Below are 16,204 nucleotides of genomic sequence, written 5' to 3'. Positions count from 1 at the left end.
TATTATGCTCCCAAGATGGAGATATTGTGCTCTCAAGGTGAAAATATTATGCTTCCAAAGTAGAAGTGTTACGCTCCCGAGGTGACACCTGCACAAAAACCAAGGTCAGAAGAAATTTCCTGACCTGATCCTTCCAATACTCAAATTAGTAATCAAAGGTGCTAGATATGATATCATTCCTCATCTAAAAGGAAAAGAAAAAAAATTAAAATTATCTTCCTTATCATAAAAAAAATATATATTTTTTATTATTAAAAAAACCTTAAAATTACTTTAACTGAGAAAAAAAAATCGTGATCATCTCTCTTACCATAATGAACAAAAAATATATATATTTCTCTAATACGGATGGAAAATATCTTGAACGACATGTGAAGATTGCAAGTCAACCGCTGATAAATTCTCTATCATCATGATAAATAATGATCATCAATAGATTGCGTCATCAATCTTACACGATAACACTCAATCCCATGAGTCGAGCCGCATGTTTTCTCCATCATTTATACAATTTGCACTGGGAGACACAGAGACAAAGCCAGAGATGTCACATTATGAAAGAACCACTAAGTGTATGGTGTATTCAAATACAATTTTAAGAAAAGGGAAAAAAAAAAAAACACTTAGGTTGCATGTGGGAGAGGCATTAGCTCATCTGTTGTCAGATCTCCAAACAAATTTCCAAACATGATAACTCGAAGATCAGATCATTCATAATGGGGGACGACTAATGGCTTGTACAAATAGAAATATTAAAAAAAATATTTTTTTTTTTTATTTTACATATTTACATCAAGATGTCAATCAAGAAATCAATCGATAGAGTGCTTGTCGGCCTTCCGTGAAGTATATTGTGCAGAAAGCAATAGTAAGGACAGGAAGGCACTGGCAACAAATATTGCGTCGAACCAGCGATGGTAAAAATCAAACTGTATGTCACCTCCCAAAACATCAGTAATAATTAACCTGCCACCAACATCAACAGGATTTCATTAAATCATTTTACCATAACAAAAGTTGAACAAAAAGCAAGCTTCTCAATGAAAGATATGTTCAACATTTCTGGAACATTCTGGCAGGAATATAGATGCACAACATTCTGGAGCAAATGACGAAAAGACCCAGACTTGCTGATTGGCTTTTTTTTTTTTTTTTCCTTCTTATCCCAAACAAGATGAATAAATGTACATTGACAGAAATGTTAAGCTCTGTAGAGATCTGCAAGGTTGGCTTCCTCAAGATGTATAGAGGAGTTGCCATTACAAAGATGACTAGAGCTAGCCTTTGCAATTAGTTCTGATTTGAAGTTACAAAGAGGAAAAAGATTTAACCAACAAATAAAACCCAGAGAAAGACAATTACACAACAGTAATAGTCTAACCATTTGATCTTAATAAATGGGAGCAAAGAATAATTCTTCATAAACATATTGGTTGATGTGGGCTTATCTATAATATGCCTTGAGTGCTTCATGACTCGTGGATTATAATTCATATGATGCTATTACCATGAAAGCAATTTGAAGGGTCATGGAAGAGGCCCAACGTAAAATTGAAAAGAGCAAACAATCAATTTGAAGAAAGCCATATTTCTATAATCACCACAAAGTACTAGAACCTCTTGCATTCTTAATGGCACACTGAGGTAAGAAGTTTCAAAGTAGATATTAAGAGTTCCTTCATGCTCAAAGAAATTGGACTTCCAAGTGAGAACATTAAGAGTATAAGAACACGTTGTCAGATATTAAAAAGATTCGAATCTTTACTATGGTTTTCTCTATCCTATACCATTTTGCTTGGTCTCTGCAAGTATCACATACTGCAGAGTGAACATTTAGAGAGAAATAATAATAATAATAAAACTTTTTAAGTCAACTTTGTCCTTGTTAGCAACTCCCAGTACAAGCAAGTTTTATGTCAATGAATGAAAAAATGTGTAATAATTTACCGCAAAGTGAAGAATGAAAGAAAGATTATCTCAAAGGAACTGTAACATCACGAGATCCAGTACTTAGTTCACATTGCGATCACATTCTCGGACAACTTTCTAGTGAAGATAAGCATACCTGTATTCAGTTGCTAGACTTTTTCTAATAAGAAGGATCGATGACACGAAATACATGCCCATAATCTCAGACAGGAAAAGGACAACATTTGTAGATGATCCACTTCCAACTCTAGAAACTGCAAAGAAGAACTGCAAATAAAAGGATAAAAAGAGGTATCAGTCATATTGAAGGTCCAGTACAATCCCACAACACGAAAAAAAAAAACATGTCAATATGTTTTCCTTATAACAAGCCAGATTCATTTTCAGTTTTGATCAGAACATAAATGACGAAATGCAGCATAATATTCTATGTAAATGTAGCATAATATTCTACATTAATGAAATGTAGCATAATGTAACCATATTCATTTTCCTTATAAGCCTTATATTCTACATTTTATCCCTGGTTAGAACATAAATGAAAAGGGTTTATGTATGGTTAGAACATGAAAAAAGTTGTCTCCTCCGAAAAGAAAAGGAAGTTTACCTTCATGAGATTTGTTAAGAAGCCTCGGACAGAAATGACAATCAACATCCCAATGAATAGCAAAGATATATACTGTTAAATAAAAAGATGACACCAGCAAATGCAACATCAGTCCATACAACAAAAGAATATAGAGATGAAAATAATATAAAGGGAAATGAAGCAAGCTTTGGTTGTGCAATAATTGCTTAATAAATCAAAACCTTCTAGAAATTGCTGAATATATCGTCAAACAGATGACCATGATTTCCCAAGAAGAACAGAGGTTGAACACATTATTGATAGCTTTATAGTGTAATGGTTAAAGTCCAAAGTGCCATGAATGAGTTTTACACAATTGCCATAACAGATTAAAAAATAAGACAATTATAAAACCAAGTATGCTTTATGCTTTGGAATTCTCAGCAATTAGGAATTATATACAAAAAGTTTGTTGCTCAGATAAAGATGTTGTGGATATATGAGTTCACCAAAATTAATAGAAGAAAAATATTAACATTCACAAATAATTAGATATAACTCTTAAATGGTGAAAATCATTTAATATGATATGAACATGTCCAAACAAGATCTACCGATATCTTAGATGTACTGAGATCTAAGAAAACTTTATTAAAAGCAATAAAGGAGGCCCCATTGTTTTTAGTTTGACTAGCAATATTTTTCTAGCTGAAGCTCAACGGTCAAAAAGACACAGGTCCTTGACCCTAAATAGTTGGGACATTATGGCCTATTATCATAAAAATTGCTCATCTATAGGTGAAGACAAGGTCATTAACTAGGCTTCTGTTTGAATTTGCTCATACAAGATATAATGTGGCAAGGTATTCCACCCAATCATTCAACTGCAGCTACACAGCTGACATTTATACCAAAGAATATATTTGCAGCATGGTAAATAGGTTAGTCAAACTTTGTTTTTTAATAACTCAGACATCAGATGTCAAGATGTATAGTTGACCACTACAAGACCATAACATTTCACACAATGAGAGATCATGCAGCAAAATGGTATTTTTAAATTTCCAAGTAAAATTCACAGATTAGCCGATATCATCATTTGGAATACTGGACTACAACCTGTGACAGAAGAGCAGCATTGATTCCTATGTCAAACAATTGCAAGAATATACTGATCACCATTGTCACTGGATCCACAGAACCTGCCTGTCACATTGCAAGAAAGATGTAAATCTATCTACTAGAAGAACATACAAAAATGATCGTAATAAAATAAAAAGAAGTAATCAAACTGAAAAGTATCTAGTAGTAGAAAAATCAATTTAGGTCATAAAACAAATGGGAAGCTTGATACAAAGGTCATGTACAATCCATACCTCCTTAAAAACCACACTTTGTAGAGACTGCAAAAGAAAACCAAAAGGAATCAAACTAATGAAAGCAGTGCTACAGGAAAAAAAGAGAAGAAATTACTTATTTTAAAATGAATAGATACATAACAAAAAATAGCCATCAAAGATGTCAAATGTCACTATTTGGCATTTGAAATAAGATATACTAGATATTATGATGCAACAGCATCCAAATGAGACCAATGCATGCTCAAAGACTGTCATTTGCACATATTACTGGAACTCTCATCTTATACGTCTAGATATATGGAGCCTCATATGTGTCTTAATGGAGTCTCATGGATGCCAAGCTTCATGATCTATACGACCCTATTTTTCTCACTCTACATGTATAACATGTGCAGAGATTAGTAATTATAACTTTTTAGCTGTTCCCATGTTCCTGAATAGAGTTATGTAGGAAAACAAAGATACTGCATAAGAATTCACATTCATACATTCTCTTTTTTTACTGATTATATGAGACATTCGATCAAGATTATGCTTATTTCAACAGCAACAAGATGGATTTGTCAATTCCCTTCATACCTGTCCTTGGATTAAGATGCTCATTTAGTCCCTAGATTCCCTACTATGATGAAATGAGCAAGTTGTCTACATCATGTCGGATATATAGCAGTACTAAGTCACTAAGTACTAACTCCAATCATCTAAACATCACAAAACAGTAAGATATAAGCCATGGAAGAAAGAATGTTGGGGATAAAAAATGAAGGCTCAGATTTTCACAAGCAACCATCACCAATTGCATCCAAATAACACATAAGTCAGTTGATACCTTTATCATCTTGTAAACACAATAAACAGACAAAGCATAGCCCAACAAATTCTGCAGGTGCCCTTTCCAAGTCCGTGAATAAGCAGCTGCTACCTGAAAGTAGCATTAGTCAGACAGCCCAACAACAACGATGTAATAGGACAATATCATTAGACAATTCACATGACAAAGAATGACCAGCAGCAAGGTGAAAATTTAATCCAGAATATAAAGATATACAAACAGTGCAAAGTCAATGTATAGATTCTGAATTCATATTTTGTAATTAGAATATGTAAAATGGGAACTCCTGCAGTAACAATTGCAAAAATTTTACTGTTGGTGTTAAAAAAATGCAGTCTAAAGAACTTCCAGAAGTAATCTAAAGCAAAATTTTCATTGTTAAACCAATTAATTGAAAAGGACAATGAACATATATTATAGGTGGGCTGGGAACTGGCCCATTGGATTGATAAGTCAGTATTGGCTGGAACAAGCTAACGATCCAACATGATCAACCTGGGACTAACACGAAACATCTAGAGATAGCATCAAATAGGCTTGTGACAGGTCCAGATAAGCCCATCTCAGGTTGATTAGGATCCTGGCTTCCTGAATTTTGGGTTTTGTATGCCGTCTCATGTTGATCTGAATTAGCATCAATCAATTTCTGGAACCTTGTAATAAATGCACTACAAAGATGAAAATAACTTAGTGACGATTTCTAATATGAACCCCAAGGCCCATGAGGTGGCTTCATGTTGATTGTACTAGTCTCAAGTAAAAGAAATCATAATGGAAGTTACGTTGTAGCATAAGATGCATCATAACTGAACATCTTTGCTATAGAAATTGAAGGGCGGACCAACACTAAGTGATGGAAATCAGAAAAAAAAATACTGAACCATGTGTTGCTTGATAAAAGTCACCAACCCATTTGTTGGAGGTTCTAGAAAGCAGTTTTGTCAGCACCATGGTTCCAAAATGACCGAGGTGCTAGCCGCTTGCCTAGGTGCTCACTTGAGCAAAGCGAGATGCTCGACAATATAAAAATTGGAAGTTGCCTAGCACTGGGCTCAAGCATGTGCCATGGTTCCATCCAATATGATTTGGTTCAGGCACTCACCTAAGTTGCCTAACAATTGGGCTCAAGCATGCACCTGGACTGCACCCGATTAAAATTTAATAGGAAATATACTTCATGTAACGAATATTAACAACAAACCTTAGCCTTCCTAAGTTCATATATATCAAGGAACAACTGCTTTGAAAGCTCTTCCAAAGCTTGTACCTCTGCTTCCCAGGTTTTGATATCTTCAAAAGATTAGCAAAAGAATTAGGATAAAGATATTTCTACCAAGAACCAAAAAATATGCTATAAAACTGTCTACAAAAATCTATGAGAAAAAGATCAACAATTTTCTACCTAGTGTTCAAACTTGATAGATGCAATTCTTCTTTTCCAAATATCATAGTAAGAAACATATACCAACACAAGAGCAGACATAGACTCATAGAGAATTAGAGATAATATCCATCATAAACACATTCCTGATCAAGTGGTACGTAAGATATAAACCAACATAAAAAAATAACTCATTGATTAAAAGAAAAAACACTAAAGAAATTGACAAGTAAAAGATTTAAGGACTAGTTGTTTCCTTGATGACTCCAGATGATTGAGACTTGAAGGCCTGTTGTTGTTATTGTTGCATCCTTAATTATAAGACAAATGCCACAAAGGTAGCATCAAAAGTCAAAGGAACCAAATAGAGATAAGTTTGGTTATATTTCCTTTTTCTTTCATTGGAGATGTCCAACTTTATGCACATTTATTCAGTTCTACATTATTGAAATGCTTAAAAGGGAGATAGAAAACCTACAGAGGTATTATCTAATCGATAAAAGGTGGCACTGATTCAAGAAATGAGAATGCAACATTTTAAAGGACAATAATATTCATATTTCCTATATTACAAACTCAACGTCTTAGCAACAATAAATGCTATTTCATATACTGTTGACCATCAACTATCATATTAGTGCACTACACATGATGTGCACATATCCTCATCTGTTTCCACCAAGCCTCTTGCTTGCAACATTATAAATCTTACTCTTTGCTGCAACTGGTGCAACCAACTGTACAGTGTGCTCCCCACGTCTCAATTGTTCCCCAAAAAATTTAATGTAGTTACTGCTAATGATTCAACAAGTGTTTCCAGTCAGTTGTCAAAATGCCTGCAGCATTCGTAGGCTGTAACCACTGTGACAGTAACCACTGTGACAGCACAATGATGTATTTGACAAAATGCTGTTGCATCTAGAAAGACCTATACTGAAAATCTGGAGATCGTTTAGTCCGTGACCAACCTAAATCAAAAACATAAAGCTCATTATGGGCTTTAGTGCATAAGAAGCATGAGATCATTGAGGGCAAATTTGAACTTTAACTGATAATGAACAGGTTAAAGTCCCATGTTATATAAAGAGTTTCCAGTTTTAGTGCTCTCAGCTAGTTTCCCACTGAAGTAGTCACAGTTGGAACCTACTCTTGCATGTAACATGAATCCATCAACAAACAATAATCTGGTGCTCCAATTACCTCCAAGATACCTTTCAGACAAACTTCCAATCTTAAAATATTCATTTCAACATAGTTTCATGGATATCATTGCTCTGCGATTCTCATCACCCATGCAACATTCTCCACCTACACCAATTGTTTCTCTTCTGCATTGTGTAAGATCCGTCTCTAACACCCCCTACACCAGAACCTGCCAGTCCTATAAAGAATGCACACTGGTAAAAAGTTGTTGAAATGATTGTGAGAAGGTAGTATAAAGCATAAACCATGGTTCATATGCTGCTTGGTATGAATAATACCAACCAACGTTTGTTGTACCACCCGAGTTGGTACGGTACGGGCGGTATAGACTGGTCCGACTGGCAACCGAGACGTGAATCACCCGAGTTCCCATCGGCATACCCTAGCATACCATGTGTTGGCACACCGGTACAAACTGATATATATACCAACCCAATATATCTCCGTGATGGGTCCGGTACTCGAAATGGTGAAACCTGGTACCAACCAAAATTTACTGATGTGACCAAGGACTGGTATTGGACCATATTGTCTAGCACTGATCAATATTATCTTTTTACTCTTTTTAGGGTGATACCAGGGGTACAGATCAGTATACGGCCAGTATTGTCCCAGTTTGAACAATATCTGACAAATATTTAAATTATTGGGAAACAGAATCATACCTTGCTCCCTTTGATCTTCTTGTACTGACCGAATGACTGTTCCAACTATGCGCTTTAGGAAAGAACTAGCTTTTAGCTTCTGCAAAGAAAATTCTTGATGAGATGCATACGTGAATAAAAGAAAATTATACAAAAAAAACAAGGTTAAACATCTTGAAACTTCATAAAGCACATGCTTAGTATATAAAGCAGAAAAAGAAACAATAGGATAAATTTATTTTCTTTCCATGTGATAATTCTTTCACAAATAGTAGAAAAATGACCAAGACACAAGACTAGCTGACTAGGTAACAAGTATTCCAAAGAACTTGATTTCCTAACTTAATTTACAAGACTAACATAGAGAAACCAAAAAGCACAGCCAGACAAGATCAAAGGATCTGCAACCAAAATAAAAAGAATATACTATGATCCCACATTCAAGATTGAAGTGTCAGCTCTGCTTTGATATGTACCTATATACCAAGTTTTTAAATTTCTAACTGATACCTATATAAGGAATCTATCGGACCAGTGCAGTACCGATGCATCAAGCAGTATACCAACCCACACTGATGGATACTAGTCAAAGGCTAAGAACCAGTTGTCGGATCGGTAACCAATGCATCAAGCTGCTGCTCTGCCACCTCATTACCCCACTGTGTTGCAGCACCCTCCTCTGCTTCATCTCCTCTTCCGTTGCCTCCTTCTCCTCCTCTTCCTCATCCTCCTCCTCTCCACCATCTACTTCTCCTTCCATTCTTCCTCCTCCCCTCCACTCTTCTCCCCCTCTTTCTGTTTGGTCCATGCCCATCAGTACGTCAGTATGTACCAAGGCCATACCGGTCCGATAAGTGAACAAAACTTGAAATCTTGCTTAACAAAGCCCTAGTGACACAACAAAGAAATATGGTGTGCTCATTAACTTTGCTCTTGGAATACGGGGTGACATAACATGTGGGTGTGGTTTATGAATAGAACAGCTTTGCTTGGATCATGGCATGTAAGAGATAGACATGATAGGTTTGTCATTTTTTATTGTTGTTCTCTTTAATCATAATTAGATCGCTTACAATGTCAAATAAATTTCTATGATTATTTAAATCAGAACTTATGCATTTGATTAGGTCAAAAATAATGGCCGTAGAAGACCTTTAGATATCATTTTACCGTTTACTCCTTTGTCGCTCTGCTCTATCTTAAGTGAGTTACAGAATAGGAATGTCTGATGTGATTACATTTGTCTTTAACTGGGTTATGTCTATAAACAATGACATTTAAGAAATTGTCCCAGCTTTCAACAATATTATCCACACTCCACAAACACAAAGGTAAGGTGTCTTATGAATCAGGATGCAAAAGACCCAATAATGGTTAAGGTTTAGGGTTGTGCAGAAGTGCCAATCAAAAAAACAGTCCCAACCAACACTCAGTCTGATATATTTTTGGGTTTTCTACAATGACCGGTTCAGTTTTGTTCGAGAAAGTGAGTCTAACTTCTGGTCCGATTTGATTTGGCATTCAAGCAGAATTGTCCAAACCAAATAGTGCACACCAATATATGTGTATTAATATGAAAATATTTCAAACTTTTAATAAGAAAAGATTTCAAACTTAGAAATATTGATCTAGCAGCGTTCGATCATATATAATATACTAACAATGTATTCTATAATCTATTTGATCCTTATGAATAAACGATACTTTATGCAAAGTGTAATTATTTATAACACAACATCTTAATAAACAATTCATTCTAGAATTAACAAATCATCAAACTGAAAAAGTTGAAGTTAGGTTCAACTTTTTTCTTATAGTTCTATTAGGCTAGATTTCAAATTCTTAGTCCAAACAAGAACCGTTCTTTTTTTTTCTTTTTTAAACCAAACTGAACCAATCCATACCAAGTAAGCAGAAAGATAGCAGGTAACTATGGGATTGGTGATGTACAAAGCAAACATATGAACTAACACAGATGAGAAGATGCCTAATCCAACCAAATCATCATATCTGCTCTCAACAGTAGCCAACTCAATGGAAGACCTATTGGGGAATTCCACATGCTATTTATCACATATCGAAGATTTTAAATGAAACATGTATGTCTTTCATAAGTGGTCCAAAAGCCCCTCAAATAAGTACACAATTAGGGTGCAAAGTTAGTTGCTGTCACAATTGTCATTTATGATACATATATGAGGCCACATGTGTGCCACATGGCTACAAGTAAATCAAATTTCCCATAGATGTCATTTACAGTACATATCATACGTCTTCGATATAAATTTAGAGGTAGCTAAAAAGGGGCATGATTGAAATTACAACACCAAATTAAATTCAAGGTAACCTATTATACCATATGCCTAGATATAACAAAAACAACAACAACAAAGCCATAATTTCCAACTATTTAGGGTGCATTTGTCAAAAATGAGATTCGAACCTATACCATATACTTAGATAGGTGGCTAAAATATTGCAACTATAGTTTCGCAATCATATAAAACACAACAGTAAGAATCTTCAAAAAGGAAAATTGGAACCAAAGTCCAAAGCTCATAATGACATGGAACCATGTTAAGTTTAATGCATGCCACCCCTGATCCCAATTAGAACCAAAGTCCAAAGCTCATAATTAGTTTCATACATAAAGAATCTTTTAACTTTGTGGCCCCTGCTACCCCTCTAAATCCACCACTCATCCCAATTATCCAAATGGCAAAAAGTTTGATGAATTAGACGAGAAAAGAAATACACGGGAACTAGGAGACGAGGAAGCGATATAGACTTTGTTTCCAACAAGAAAGTCATGTCCAAAATCATTTCGAACAAGAAAGTCATACGTGCCAAATCATAGTCCTGGCCATTATATAGAAATCCAAATTCCACAGATTTCTCCATCTCCTAAAGATCAGATTTGGTGTTCAGTTGGGGAATTTCGAGCATGGGAATACATGGATGAGGATCTGTATAGGATATAGAATCCCAATGCAACCATGGTCGCCAAACTTGACCAACACTAACCAGTTTGTGACTCTAGATACTTTTTAATTTGGCTATTTCACAACATTCAAGCTACTGCACCTTTAACTTTTGGTGTTGAAACACGAGAAACATTTCTGTTAGATGTACATTACCTCTTCAGATCCCTGAATCCGCTCCATCTCCATTTGGGATAAAATGATTTTCTTCTTCTTTGAAATGCAGGTCTCTATTGATTGCATCAATTGTCTCTCCAAAGCTTTAATATCTGATTCTTCAATCTCCCTAAAAGGAATTTCAAGATATCAATAATAATTCAATTGGACTGGAAATAATAAGTTTGCAGCTGTATTCAAGAATTAAGCATCTTGCATGACTAGATAAGCACTTCAGCATTATCGAAGCATCTTGCTTCTGAAGGCAATCAAGCATTCTAGCATGTGGTCTAACAGATGGTTACTCATTTTCACAACAGTTCAGGACAGAAGATCCGCTGAAAACAATCAACTAGAGTCTTTTTAAGGTATGGCACAGGTTTTTAATACCTTTTCAGGCTTCAGCCAACTCGAGAGTACAAGACGACAGTGCACGGCTAAGTTTCAATTAATATGGTACCTCACAGATCAAGACTATGAAGTGCAAATAAGATAATTGTGAGCTGCACATTGTAGTATACATTGGGGAACCTCCCATCCCTATGCATAAATGTAAAGGAGTATCCAAGATCATTGAACAAGCAAGCTACGTAAAACACCCAAAAGGCTTAAACCACTAAAATAACAATAGTCCACTTACTATTAATTCTAAAAGGTAATTGCATTTGTCAAGTTCAACTCACAAAGCAGAACTTCCTTGTATGTATCATTTTATAGAAACATTTAACCAGGAAAAAACACAAAGTAAATAATTCTATGAATTAAATACACCTGATGAATAGGGATAAATAACTGTATGGAAGATTAACAGCTCCAAAGCCAGATAGTACGGCCATGACAGTGACACCTATGACACCAATTCTGCTAACTAACTGAGGTGTAGTGAAGAAACCTGCAAAGAAAAGAATCGTAGCATGCACTTTGTTAAAATTGGTATTCAGCAGCTTTAAAATATTTATGACATGGTAAGAGCATATTTTAGATGTGAACGACAGACCCAAAATTTCTTATTTGAACTTTAGGGGAAATAAATATCTTCCACCTATATTTGACACTCATGCTTGCAAAAAATGAATTCTTAGAAGTTAGAACAGAAATAAGGTACTACATGCTGTAATGCCATGAGTAGAAAGATAAAAAAAAGAAGCTACTATAGGCGTGGAACTTTAATATGGCAAACCACAAACACACAACATTGACACTTTCCTTGACAGACGTCAATCAATTTCCAGTCCATGCTGCAGATACTTCAATTTCTTAAGCAGCCACTACACTGGCAGACCAATTAAACTGGTAACTAAATTGAGTATCTCATCAAGGCCTAGAAAGTAGCTGAATTCTAGGCTCACAGTGGACCGTATTTAGGAATGTTAAATGCATAGATTAAAACTCCATGTGCATCTTAGATAACAACTTTGCCATTCAGAAAAAAGAATTCTATTTTTCAAGCACTAGTTTATTTATTTCTAGTTGTTGCATAACATTTTTTAATAAAGTTGTTTGTTGCAGCAGCTCAATCGAACTTGTAGAGCAAGTGATCGTATTAGGGACAAACTACTATTGCTGCAAATTTCTAATACATTATGACATTCTGATTGTGATGTTAGAATAAATCAAATCACAAACAAATGCAAATGCATTTGTCCTATTTGTAAACTAAAACTGGTTAAGGATCTTTAAGGACTCGGAACCAGCCAAAGAAGTGTAACTTCAAAGGACAACATATGAGGTCAAGATGTCACGAGTCTGGGAAAGCCTAAGTCAAGACTAATGGGCTAAGTTAATGAAACAATTACCAAACAATGGAATACCTCCATCAAATAGAAAAGTTTTCGAATCAAACCTTTTTCTGGAGAAGGCATAGGAAAGTGAATTCCCAAGCGCCAAAAAACATAAAGAAATGCAAACAAGAATAAGGTAGCTCCAAATGCAGCTCGTTCTTTCCTCACCGCTGTGATCAAAAAAAGTAATTTGTATCAATTAATACATCAATGAACCAAGCATAAACAAATAATACAAGCCAACAATAAATTATTGGACAACCACACTTAAACACTTTCATTTAATAAGATGTAAAGTTGGATGTGAACTACATTCACCTTGTTAAAGAGCTTGAGAGAGACCACACACATTTGAGATCCCATGGAGAACATAAAGAAATAAATACACAAAAGCAACATTATATCAGTGTTTTTAAAAACGTTAGGCGCCAAGGTCCCAAAATGCCCGAGGCGTTAGACACCCGCCTAGATGCCCGCCCGAGTGAAACAAGGTGTTCTAAAATATTAAAAATATATTATGATTGATAGATATGATCATAAAAATAAATATGACACAACATGGTTTCTACTAATGGAAACCTATGCTAAACAGGGTTCTAACCAGTGCTAAAGAGAGAGTTCTAAAGAGTGGATCAATATGGTGCTAAACAGTTCTAAAAGAGGGAACTGAGAAGAGGAGTAATTGAAGGCTGTTGAGGAAAGAGAGGGCAGCGGACGAAGGCGGTGGCCATGGGGTGGGGGGGTGGGGGGGCATTAGTTGGTTTGATTGAACCAACTTGCGCGTTTAATCGAACCAAGCATGAACCCCGACCCAACTTCACTCGGGTGCTCACCCGAGGTGCTTGGGCTCAAGCAAGCGCTCGAGCGGTGCTTCATCGAAATGTCTTGCCTAGAGGTTTTGCGATGTGCTCAGGCGAGGAAAACACTGCATTACATCTTCTACTTGAAGTTCGAGACAATCGAGTTGGTAGGACAATATTAAACTATCATAAAAAAGGTTCATAATTCATATTAGTTTAAATCATCAAGTTAATACTTCGTATATCACAATTAAACAGTCAAATGACCTTTCTTTGTCCCACTGACCTCTTGGAGTTTTCTTAAGAATGTCAATTATAATACCAAAATCTCACTTGCACACAGACCAAAAATCACATGCTGCAGCAATAACTTGGGGTCAAGTCAAACCCACTAGATTCTACCAGATTAATAGTCTAACATCTAGAAATATTCTGTGTCAGTGAAACATAGCTCAGTTGGAATCAGAATGAGCATCCCAGACTGGGAAACAGCACATCAGTTATAGCTCACAACTACAGCAAATCAATTTATTTCTCCTTATGTATACCTCCCCTCCCCAAACTTTCTGTTAAGTGTCTCACCAATCATAATGGAACAATGACCAATGAGTAGAATGATAATAATATCCAACAGTCATATAACCCACTTTCTAGAAGTGAGAATTGGCTAGGATGATAATAACATCAGGTATAAAGATATAAGGTTGTTCATTCCAGAAAATTTTGCCTATATTCAAATTTCTCGTTACATTTTTTTTTCCTTCTACATTCCTTTAAATTCTAAATAAGCATAGGGCGACCAATTAAAAGATACAGCCAGTATTTATTTTAAAAATGTTCATGACATGATTTCAGTATATATCACAAACATGAAAATTGAAAGAAGAGTTGCAAAGGTTAATGGGGCTGCAGAACATACCACTGTTCCTGAGAATCAAATAGCAATGATAATACGGCAATACAAAAACCAGCAACATGATCAAACAAAATAGATCAATCTTCCAGTTTATCCATCTAGCCCTGCAAACCAAAAGACTACTACATGAAACGCATGTAAGCCAAATCCCAGATAAACCTGCACCAGCATCAAGAAATAAATGTAACCAACTAAGACAAAAGCATTTCATGGGGAGATCTATACGCGATGGAGCAGTATCAGCCAAGTGTCACTATATTACAGAAAGATCAGCCACCAAAACGGAAGATCTACTGCGAAAGGCCTAGGCAAAACTAAGAGAGAAAAAGAAGATAACTATATAGCTAAAACTGCTTCAAAGATCGCCAAGGAACACTTCAAGGAATTGAAATCAAAGGGCCAATCGTATTCGAAAAGACAATCCCTGGAATCAAGAAATGAGCCCCAGAATCCAAAGAACACTTCAAGAAATTGAAATCAAAGGGGAAATTGTATTCGAAAAAACGATCCCTAGAATCAAGAAATGAGCCATGGAATACGGAACCCTAGAGACGCGTAATCTTGATAGCAAATCAAACAAGAGGGAGAGACGGAGAGAAAGAGGCGAACTTCTTGGAAAGTACGGGGAGGATCTCGAAGAGGACGAGCTGAAAGAGGTTGCAGGAGAAGGCGAAGACGAGGCTGAAGAGGATCTGGACGAGGGCGCGCTTCTCCTCGTACTCCTTGTACAGGCGTCGGTTCAAGAACCAAAGCCCGCCCCATGCCAACAGGGACAGCGAGCCCACCACCACCGTTCCCTCGTACATCATCCTCCACCCCGACTCCATTGCTGCCGCCACCGCCGCCGCACCACCTTCTCCACGCTCTCTCGCACCTCCTCCGGTGGATCTGATCTGAGGATTGTCCGCGTTTTGAATCATCTTCTCCTTTTGTGTGCGTGGAGGGCGGTCCCGTACATATGACGTGTCAACTTAGGGGTAACTTAAACTGATAAATTAGTAGACGAATTTTCGGAAAAAAAAACCTGCGAGTTTAAGAATTTTCTATATACAACCCCCAATTTGAAATTCTTTCGTGATAAATATATTATTGTTTTTATTTTTATTTTCTAATAAATATTATATATATATATATATATTTCTTAAACTCCTGTCATCGTCCTTTATACTGCTAAGGGTTCATCGTTATCACTTACAATCTTCACACAAGGGAGGACTATCGTTGTTAACAAACTTGATCATTCCTCTCCACCTATTGCTCTCGCACAAGGGCTCGTCGTTGCCATGAGCAACCATAGTTACTCTCTTTCGTAAGTCTTGCACAAGTATTCTTCGTAGCCACTTGCAACCTTTGCATAAGGACTCATTGCTACCACCTTCATTGTTAGTTGCAAAGAGATCATATAACCTCATCACGTCCTCTTTTTGTTGTCGATCCTAAATGAAAAGGTGAAGGTGCAACTCACATGTAACCTCTATCGTTGGTCGTGGAAGCTACGACTCTCTTTCGTAAGTCTTGCACAAGTATTCTTCGTAGCCACTTGCAACCTTTGCATAAGGACTCATTGCTACCACCTTCATTGTTAGTTGCAAAGAGATCATATAACCTCATCACGTCCTCTTTTTGTTGTCGATCCTAAATGAAAAGGTGAA

At 36.2% G+C, this 16,204-nt stretch overlaps 1 protein-coding gene across 1 annotated transcript; it reads right to left on the bottom strand.

Moving 5' to 3' along the window:
* Positions 1 to 529: 529 nt before the first annotated feature.
* Positions 530 to 15,456, bottom strand: LOC135614195 (GPCR-type G protein COLD1-like). Its single transcript, XM_065111281.1, has 13 exons — positions 15,162 to 15,456; positions 14,556 to 14,656; positions 12,899 to 13,006; positions 11,827 to 11,947; positions 11,056 to 11,185; positions 7,940 to 8,018; positions 5,892 to 5,980; positions 4,688 to 4,780; positions 3,874 to 3,900; positions 3,617 to 3,703; positions 2,537 to 2,608; positions 2,066 to 2,196; positions 530 to 966 (listed from the first exon to the last, which is right to left on the bottom strand). Exons 1-13 carry the CDS (start codon positions 15,377 to 15,379, stop codon positions 813 to 815), a joined length of 1,410 nt encoding a protein of 469 aa, XP_064967353.1. The 5' UTR covers positions 15,380 to 15,456; the 3' UTR covers positions 530 to 812.
* Positions 15,457 to 16,204: the final 748 nt, after the last annotated feature.

Source organism: Musa acuminata, chromosome BXJ2-6 (genome assembly GCF_036884655.1).
Source record: "Musa acuminata AAA Group cultivar baxijiao chromosome BXJ2-6, Cavendish_Baxijiao_AAA, whole genome shotgun sequence".
Classification (NCBI taxonomy): Eukaryota; Viridiplantae; Streptophyta; class Magnoliopsida; order Zingiberales; family Musaceae; genus Musa; species Musa acuminata.
This window is presented reverse-complemented; position numbering and strand designations above follow the sequence as displayed.